The sequence below is a fragment of the Apaloderma vittatum genome, unplaced genomic scaffold, assembly GCF_000703405.1.
Source record: "Apaloderma vittatum isolate BGI_N311 unplaced genomic scaffold, ASM70340v1 scaffold28574, whole genome shotgun sequence".
NCBI classification, from domain to species: Eukaryota; Metazoa; Chordata; class Aves; order Trogoniformes; family Trogonidae; genus Apaloderma; species Apaloderma vittatum.
This window is the reverse complement of record NW_009713767.1, coordinates 47199-57245: the sequence shown is the minus strand read 5'-3', so window position 1 is coordinate 57245 and position 10047 is coordinate 47199. Positions and strand designations below refer to the sequence as shown.

At 44.8% G+C, this 10047-nt stretch overlaps 1 protein-coding gene across 1 annotated transcript in view; it reads right to left on the bottom strand.

Annotated features, from left to right (window-relative positions):
- ADCY9 (adenylate cyclase 9) overlaps positions 1 to 10047 on the bottom strand; it is a gene marked incomplete at its 5' end in the record, with an annotated part of 77019 nt that overhangs the window by 19777 nt on the left and 47195 nt on the right. The window contains 2 exons of the mRNA XM_009868494.1: positions 1465 to 1567; positions 5897 to 6114. Of these exons, the coding sequence (XP_009866796.1) occupies positions 1465 to 1567; positions 5897 to 6114 (321 nt within the window). The remainder of the gene's footprint in view (positions 1 to 1464; positions 1568 to 5896; positions 6115 to 10047) is intronic.

The following is a 10047-nucleotide window of genomic DNA, read 5'->3' as shown; positions in this document are numbered from 1 at the left end:
ATCCCTGCTCCTTCTATGAATTTCCAACGTAGCCAAGTTAATGGGCCAGTCAGTATATGCCTGACTATCGCTGCTTGGATTCTCGTTCCAATCTTTCCATTGGAAAGAACTTGATTTGCAATTTTCTATACTGCTTGTGCAAATTCTTGAATGCGAAATTTCTCCTGGTTTCACTACAAGAGCTCTATTCAGAGAGATATCGCAGGAATAAAACGCTGCAGGATGGAGCTCCTGAACAAAGCGAACAAACTGAACTGCAACACAACCGGGCTTCCCTTTGTTAAAAACTAATTTAAATCTTATTTGTGAAGATTGGAAAACAAGCAAATAGGAGATATTGCTAAGGGTGACGTGACAACGCTGCCCAGAGCAGAAAGCAACCAGCAGCAAAAGCAGAAACCTTCCCTGCCCTCAGAGGTAGGACGTACTAGGAGGAAAATAACTCAATGTCTATGTTTATCACGACGCAGTTCTGCCAGATGGATGACCCAAACTAATAGCTGGGCGCTGCTGGAAGGGAAGGGCCCATTCCCCTTCCTGCTGCCGGACACTTATCTCGCGCTGGCTCTGGCACTTGCCAACCTCTCTGTGAGCTGCTGGTTGGATACAGCAGAAAACAGAATCAGCCAGGGGAAAAAAAATAAATATAAAAGCCCCAAACAGAAAAATAAAATGTATTTTATGTGCCAGAGCCATCAGAATGAGCAGTGAGGAGAAGGAACAAGTAGGGGAGAGTAACTGTCCTCTTTCAGCAGCAACTTTTTGGCTACTCGTGGAAATGAAGTCTCAGTTAGCACTAACACCTAAAGTCACTATGTGTAAACCTACAACACCTTGCTCCAAACAAGCAGGCAGAACACCCGCTGACATGGAAAGTCTGCAGTACTGTTAGTTCCCAAGGGCATTAAGGACTTTTTACACTTGGTGCAGAGCACCAAGGCAGCACCAATCTCCTCGCAGTTTAATTGTTCCTTACCATCACTCAGTGCTTTGAACTGCCCGTTGCTGAACGCAGCACACGTACAGAGCTTAGGGTGTTCAGAGCAGCTTTGAGTTCCACAGGGAACCCGAGAGGCTGGGACAGGAACAAAGTTACCATTCTCAAAGTTAGGATATTTGATGAGAAGGGCAAGTAGCATTTGGTGCTTTACTGTCATCTTTGCATGGCCCTCTGCCTTGCCCAAAGCTCTGAAATCTTAACCTGAAAATGGAGAAGTAATTAGTGTATCCGTGTGGATTGTGAAAAGGCATTTCCAGCCTAAATGCTGGACTAGATTCAGGGCACGGCACACGACAGGTATGCTGAAAGGAGGCTGTTTTTGGAGGCGGCAATCCCAAGTAGTAAATCACATGCGGCACATTTCATGACCCTCTGTCATCAGCCGCAATGAAATGTGCTAAAAGCGAGGACAGAGAGTTGCTCAGACAGATTACAGAAGGAAATTAGCGCCAGGAGAAACACACCTCTTCCTGATAGCTCGTCCTGTAGGCCATCTCCAAATCCTGATCCAAGAAGTTCAGGCTCAGCTTGTTAATAGGTGGTTTGAAGAAGTAGTCTTTCATGAGGCTAAAGAGAAAAGACGGTAACAACATCAGTTTATTCTGCTGGAACTCTTCTGGAGCCACCCCATTCCGTGGTTTCTATTTCTAGGGATGCTGCGCTTGGCTGTGAAGCTCCCGTAGAGCTTTTCTTCACTCTCAGTCACCCAGATACCCCCATCTCCACATCACCCAGAGGAAATACTTCACCTAAAAATGACAGAGTAAACTTAGTATTTTCAGGAAGAGGCTAACAAGTCCTTCCAGAAACTTAACAGCTATCACCGCAGGTGACTATAGGTTACTGCAATGTAAGCCAGCAAACAGTAAAAGTTAATTGCTGCTACAGAGGCACAACCTGAGTTGACGCATGGCTGCAGGATATTTGTACCTTAAGTGGAATTCTGTTGTTCAAAGTAAGCCAAGGGTGATAAAGGTGATAAAATGTAGGGGGAAAAAAACCCCACAGCAACAAAACAACGTTGTCCATTTTAGAAAACAGCTATTTCAAAGACACTAAAATAGCTGGGAACATTCCCCTAATGATGTGGGCTGCAGAGAAATGGAACTGCAGGGGATGAATAGCTCACACGTACTTCTGAAATCAAAGATTGTGAGGTCACCAGAATCAACAAAGGCCCTGACAAATAACGAAACAAGCACACTGGGGCTAACGAACCAGGAGGCAGCATCTACTAGAGGGTGCTTATAGATTCCTTCACCTTCTCATCAGTGCCAAGTGAAGAAAGAAAAAAAACCCAAACACAGAAGAGGTCTCAATGATTAAGAAGTTGTTTGTATTCCCCCTCCTTTGAAGCAAAACCAAAACATTTTTGGAGTTTTACATTAGTTGTAAGAGGTTTACGAGAGAAGATTCCCAACGACATCAATGCCACTTGATCTGCAACCCTTTCCTCTCTTGAGGAGGTGTCAAAGAGCTTGAACAGTCTCGACTTAGAGAGCAGCGAGGGCCCTGTGCCCCAGGCTTTGCAGAGCAAGGTCACACCTGGCGATGCCATTTATTGCTGGGACAGCCCGGCACTCTCTCCTCCGCACAGCCCTCACCGGAGGCTTAAGAACGCACGCCCTTGCTTGTGAACCTCCTTCCATTTGCAAGCAAACGATTCCACTTGTTATTTACAGCGAATGATTCATTTTAAAAATTGCTGTAGAGTCAGAAATGGGGCGGCTTCTTTCTGAGTGCTATTCCCACCTTGAAAACAGTAGCACCAGAGGAACCGTTAAGAGCAGGCTATTTTCAAGTTGATAACTCTAAGCAAAAAGCCCAGAGATGCATGTGAGATCAAATTCGAAGCAGAAAGATCCTACAGAGCTAGGCTGTTCCTGAATTCTTTGTTTCAGGGGGTTTGCTGATGGGTTTTTTTTGCTCTTTATTTTTAAGAACACTTGGCAAAGCGGTTTTTTGGGAGTACAAACTCCCCAGCACAAGATGGCATGTGGGAAGCATTTTTTTCTTGAGATGCAAGACCAACCAAACACGTTTCCTAGGCTGAAGCTCAAGAAGACAAAAGACTTCAAGCATGAATACGGCAGATACTTCATAACCTTTAAACGCTACGGCCTTGGTCAATGTATTAAACACACCAGGATATTCTGGAGGAACAACAGGACACATTCACTTGAGTCACCCTCCTCTCTTTCTTTTTTGTTCTCCCTCCCTCACCTCTTTTAGATTTTTTTCTAAGAACATAATGCGAATTTTTTAATTATTTTGTTAGTTTTGTTCCTTTTTTGATTGCTTTTGTGGCTTTTTTGGTGTGTTTTTTTGTTTGTTGGGGTTTTTTTTAAATATTGTTGAATTCACTTTTTCCTCCAGGGAAGTTCAACAAGAGCACAGTGATGTTGTGCTGGAGCTGCGATGGTCTAAGGATGTAGGAAGAACAATCCCATTTGCCACTGCAGGATGAAAGAGAAGGTCGAACACGACGAACCCAGGGCGAAAGCAGCATTTCTGATGTCAGCCGACTGCGCCGCGCCAGCCCAGCTCCGTGTCAATAGTTGTCTGTCTCAAAGAGGAAGATCCCAGTTCAGTTGACTAAACAAAGTCAAGTACACAATCTGCCTCCCAGGAGGCACTCTGCCTCCCCAGCACAAGTGATTTCTGTTCTCCCCGAATTGAGCAAGACTGGGAAGTGGGGAGATGAAAGGAACAAACAGATTTTAGAAGTATTTAAACAGGAAACTGACCCAAGGCGGGGAATGAAGGGCTGCACAGGGCATGGCTTTGCAGGGGAGCTTCTTACTGCCCTGGGACTCTGCTCTGCAAACCTAAAGGATCATTTGTAAGTACTGCCCTGATTAGAGGGTGAGTACTTGTTCCGGGTACTTCAAAAGGCTCCTAACCTAAGGACTACGCGATTTTTCTTAGAAACAAAAATCTCAAAAGTGAGAATTTCCTTTGAGGGTATCGCCAATGAAACGAAGTTTAACCATTTCACACCCTGACACTGTAGTTCCCTTTCAAAACATGCAGCAACACGGCGGGTGACAACGAACAAAGCGTGGGGTTCTCACAGTGGCTGTAGTAAAGCCAGACTCAAAGCTCAAACTATACGCTGTTTGCCAAATACAGTTGTAAGAAGATGCAAACTGATAACTTCTACGGATGGAGACACCAGCTTCGTGCCCCACAGGGGACATCTCTGCCCGGCGCAGGGGAAGCTCACACCTCGCTGCTGCTGGGCTTGCGGTCACAGAAAAAACGAAGCAGCAACACTCCAGCATCATGATCGTGAACGGGGTCTCGCATAACATGACCAAGGGGAAGTTTGGATTTTGTCCCTCTCGTTCAGCAAACCAACTTCCTATTCAAACACCCTCGCACATATTAGGCTTGTCAGACCTAGCATGTATTACATTGTACAGTAGGGGATCAAGAATGTTTTTAAAATGACTTACTACACATAACTTCACAGTGAGGAACGTTACAAAGGATTAACGTAGAACGGTAGGCTTGAACCATTTTCCAGAGGGCTAATTCATCAGAAGATTATTTTTGGAAAGTTATGTTTACACGAACTGAACTCAGCAGAGAAATTTTCCTGGCAACAAGAAATGGACCACTTAATATGGTAATGATGATATTTAATCAAGGCCCCCCCCGCCCCAAAAAAAAAGAGCTAGGCTTTAACTGATGTCAAATCACGGTTCTGCTTTTTCCTTTTCCTGAGTAAGAAAGGATTATCCATTTTGAAAGTGGAGGAGGAAAGCACCAGGAAGAGAAGAGCTCGAGTTAGGTATCTTTAAGCGTACCAGTGTGCTAGTTAGATATCGGGCAAAAATCCAATCTGATTTCTCTTAATGTTTGGACCTGCCTAATCCATCTGCCTTCTAATATTTGGAAATATTGGCTAAACACCTATTCTCAGCCACTAGTGTCAGACTGCACACAAGAGAAAAATAAAAAGGAACCCAAATTTTAACTGGAGTTGGCCACAAGAGTAAAGGTAATCTGAAAAAAATCTAGAAGAAAGACTGGAGAGGGACTGATGCCCCTCCCTCTCGCTCCTCCCTGCTTTAGTCACGTTTTCAGTGAAGATGACAGCGTCCCTGTTCTGAGCAGCCCAGAGTCCACACAAACATACAGTTTCAAGGATATTTAGATAAAATACCTCTAATCTGAGTGGAAGCAGTGAAGCAAAAATAAGAATAGTCATAAACAATAACAAACTCAGGTTATATTTTTAGTTGCTCCAGTCAAGTCACTGCCATAGTAAAGGGAGAAATGCCTGTGTGCTTGCACAAATCACACACTATTGAATTTTGGAGAATCTATTTTCCTCTGCCCAAAATAAGGGTTTTTTTTGCTTGAAACAGAGAGAGAAGCTAACTTTACAAAATGCTGTAGGTAGGCAGTAGTTCTGTGAGAATGCACTCCTATGAATTCTGCTCCCAAGACGAGTTCAATTTTGAGGTATTAGTCATACAACGTTATCAGATGATGCTTTTTTGCTATTAAAAAAAGGTGAGTTTTCAGAGTTTATGTTGCAGAGGAAGGTACATACTACGTGCATTAAGAGGACTTTTGAATGCCAATGTAAGAGTTCAAGTCATTTAACAGGTGCCCTTTTCCTTTTTGAAGACTTGACTGAAGAACGACTGCTCACCACGGAAAAGAAAAACCTGGCTTTACATACTCCTGAGCAGAAGGCTTCTGGCATCAAGTTCCTACCGTAGTTTAAGCAGAATATAGACTAAGGTCAGAAAACATATGGTATCTTATATGTTAACAATAATGATGACATTAGACAAAAAGCACACAAAAACTGGAAGATGTGGGACCCCGTTACTTCTCACCTTTAAATAATTTTACATTGTACAGCTTGATTTTCCTTACCTGTCTTCTTTAATCACATCCACAAAGTGAGCATCTGTCTTCTCTCTGATGTTTTTGAACCTCAAAGGGAGGAGAGCCGATTGATCCAGACTCACTCCGCCCCACCTGCCTTTCTCTTGCAACATTTCATAAAGCGAGGTTTGACTGTTGCTGAGCTTCTCCTCCTGCGGAGGACTCAGAAGTCCATTCTGAGTCTTTGGGCTGTGTCCTCCCGGAGCCTGAGTGACAGAAAGTGAAACACACGTGGGGAATGTTAGCGGGTGAGAAAGCAGACAGAAGAGATTGCACGGAGCAGAAGTTGAAAGTTCTTCTCGCACCACACCGAGCTTTTCCCTGCTCACATCAGACCTAACTCCACCTGCCTTGAAACCACTCACACCTGCCGTAAGCACATCCCTGCTTCCGCGGCATCTTCTCGCTTTTTAGGCACCGAGTTTCCGAGGAGCAGAAAACAAAAGTACATTTTCACACACACAGTGAAGGTCAATCCCAAGCCTAAATTTCACTCACTCATCTTAAGGCCAAGACTCTTCTAAAAAGCTTTTTAAATGTCTACTTCAACTGTGCTATCTTTCCAGCCCTTGCCGATCCTTCCGCTGACCAGTACAGCCTCGCTGCCTCCCCAGTCAGAGCTTCTGCCTCTCTCCTACCTGTGGGAACAGCTCTTTTGTACATCTCCTCATCCGACCAAAAATTTATCCTGCAAACTAAACTGCATTTTCTCCACTGAGTAAGGCATACTACTTCTTGTAGGCTTTCTTTTGCCTTTGCATTACTTAATATCGTATTTTTGAATTCTGACACCAGCTTGCAACATGGCTTAGGCACACAGTGTTATCAATTCTGCTTTCGTTCATGCGACAGCACAGATTACTTTTAAACAAAAATTCTTCTATTTGCAAGGAACCTGAAGTTCCTTCTTTTACATTCTGTTTGACCTAGACCAACTCCAAAAAATTAAGCGACTAAGTACGGTTAGAATGAAAATGAACTGCAGTTAGTCAGGATTGTTTTGAGATGCAGACTTATATCAAACTTAGCATATCTGAATGTTCATCTGCCCTCCTCCACGTCTTATCATTTATCACGTATCATTTACCCTCATCCTGAAACCCACTCATGACAGCAGCTTCTTCATTTCTGCCTGTACGGCAGTCAGCACTGCAGTGACAAGCTCCTCCAGAAGACTATTCTTGGATGCCACCGCAGTGACCATAAATAAATACCATAAATATCATCACCGCCCCAACCATACACTGAAATATGTTGCCTAAGATTGTAAAAAAATCAACTTAAGAAGTATCTGGTTTCTGGCTGCCCCTGCAAAATTAAATTCAACCTCCTTCTGTATCCATCCTGTAAAACAAACCGGGCACGTGAATACAGGCGGGTACGATGAAAGGTGCAGGTGTGGCCGGTGAAGATGCAAGGAAATTGAGGCAGGAGAACAGCACCTTGAGCAGGGAAGAGTTGGAAAGCACTAAGGCTTGGCTCCCTGTTGCTGCCAAGCCCTGAAGAGCTAAAAAGTCACAGCAAGGTGTGTGTGAATGGTTCCCTGGAGAAGCAGGAGTGGGGTGGGAGGGACGCAGGGTGCCCAGCCTGCAAGCTGCTCCGACAGAGGTGGGAACCCCCCCGAGCCAGCAGCCAACAGGATTCCCAGTCTGGTCCTTTCTACCGCTCACAACAGTTGTTTTGGCAGCTTGCAGGTGTTCACAGCACAGTGACGGAGCAGAATAGGAAATTCAGCAGTTACCTTGGGGCGCTGCCAACGTTTTGCTAAAGAACAGAATCAACAGAAGAGAGAAAGGCGATTTCAGCAGCTCCTCTCTCAGCAAAAGCAGAGCAAAGCCCCTTGTATGGGAAAGGTACCTGCGTACGACAGAAGGGCACGCTCCTGGTAGTGGAGTAAAGGGTCATCAGTTTGTTTTGTTGGGTTTTTTTTTTAAGGGAAGACATTCAGCAGCTTCAGAGCAAGTCCTCTGGCAGCCTCCTCGCCCACCCAGAGGAAACACGGCTAGAGGGTTCCAAAAGTACCGCAGTGCCAGGGTGACCTCCCTGTTTCTGCGATGAGGAGTGCTAGCAAAGGCAAATCAACAAGAACTGTCCAACAAGCTGCCAGAAGTGAAGGGTCTTCATCGCTTGTTTCGGTTTGTTTTTTTTTCTGTAATTTTGAATTTTTTTTGTAATTTGTATTGAAGATTATATTTGTTCAGGGTACTTCCCAGAACAACCTGAGGCCTGAAAAAAAAATCCAAATCCAGCATAGTTATTGCCTTTTTTTTTTTTTTTAAACTGGTAAAGAATCTGTTTCCTCACCCCTGCAGCAGATGTCCCGACTTGAAAAGCAGTAACTGAGAGAACATAATTTTTGCTACGAGCAGCTCAAATAAAAGATATGGACTCCCGTGCACTGTTTACTTTCCCTGTCTGCTTTTCAAGTTCATCTGAAAAATGCAGCTAAAATTTCTGCTCTTTCAGAGAAGGTCAGCGTGGACTTCTCTTGGCCTTTTCTCTTTAGCTCCTTGGCAAAGGCTCAAATCCCTAAGAAAATTCTTCCCTTCAGTCAGCTCAAGGTTTTCCTGTGCTGTCTCCCCTCTGCTGAATATAACAGGAGGGGATTATAGTGTGAAACTGCTTGTGTGTGAGGAGAAAATCCCTATTTATCAAACGTTGTTAGCTCCAACGTTACTGTGGTTTCCGATGGTGACAGGTTGTACAGACTTTTTCTGAGTGCTCAGGGGCTTGATGCTCCGTGTGACAACCACCTCTCATCAGAAGACTGCGAGGCTCCAGAGGCTCTTGGGATCCAGGAAGGTCCAAGGACAGGACTAACATCATTAATGTTCCCTAAAAGAAAAGGGACACGAGTGCTGCGGCGCAGGAAGGGAACAGACACTGACAGGACCCAGCATCGTTAGCTTAATGCTTGGACTCGACGATCTTTTCCAACCTGAATGATTTTATGCCTCTCACTCCAGAGATAAGTAGAGGGAGCTTATGACTCTTCTTCCCAAAAAAGCAGAGACTGCAAGGAAGACCTGGAAATCAAATACGATGGGAACTTTGTGTGTGCAGTTGCTCTTCAAGCTTTCAGTTAAACAGGCGTCCCGGAGTTAGCGGATAGCTGCTTCGCTGCCCCAGTTTTGGGCTTCACAGCAACTAAACCAAATCAAAGAAGGACGTTTCTTCCACTGAAATTACAGACATTTTATTCAACACCGCACAAACCTCGGCAAGGTTGGATAACTCGCTGGTTAACACGCACAAAGCTAATACAGCTGCAGGGGGAAGAACCTCAGAAGATGATTCTGACGAAGACAACGTACAACACTCGGCACGGACGGAAAATCTCCATCTGCACTCGGTTCCTGGAGGTCCCTGGCACGTGGGCAGAGGCAGCCTGGAGAAGAAGCATCTCGCGTGTACCATCTTGGCAGTCTGGGCAGATCTCCCACAACGTTTTCATGCTGTTTCAAGACCAGTACCTGCTGGCCACTCTGCTCTATCTCCCTCGGGGCTGAAGGGATTATTTTTAATTTTTTTTTTTGCTTAGGTTGTTTCCTAGGCACCCTGACACAGAATGTGGACTACTGTAGTATGCACCATTTCAGCCCAGTAAGGCATTCCCTGCTCCAGAGCTTACAATATAAGTGTTAGACACGACAGGTCAAGTACAGACAGAGAGAAGAGAGACAAACACAGATTAATGTGGTAGTTCATCAGCAGAATAAGTGCTGGTGAGTTTTTCAATTAGCTCTATATGCGGGAAGAGTTGCAAAGGCAGATGTGAAGAATGAGATGGCTCTTCTGTCTGAGTGATTCTCAGCAACAAGGGAAAGCATTAAACTCATTTGAAAATACAACGCTCGGGCGATGAGCACTGTGTTTAGGCAGGAACTTAATGTTCAGGAAGGAGAGAGAAGCGACAGGCAGAGCAGAGAGGATAGGAAGCCCCATGAACAAGACGACAAACAGGCAATGTCTGGTATCGCAGAGGGAGTAGGTGGCTTCAGGGAGAATATCTAAGCAACAGGCAAGGAAAGCGATCTTGGCAGCAGCACAATGAATATGTAAGACGCTGTATTTGTCGGTCAGAAAAAGGATGCAAACTGACTTAAAGGCTGTGAATTTTGGCTGTGAGGGTGAGCAGG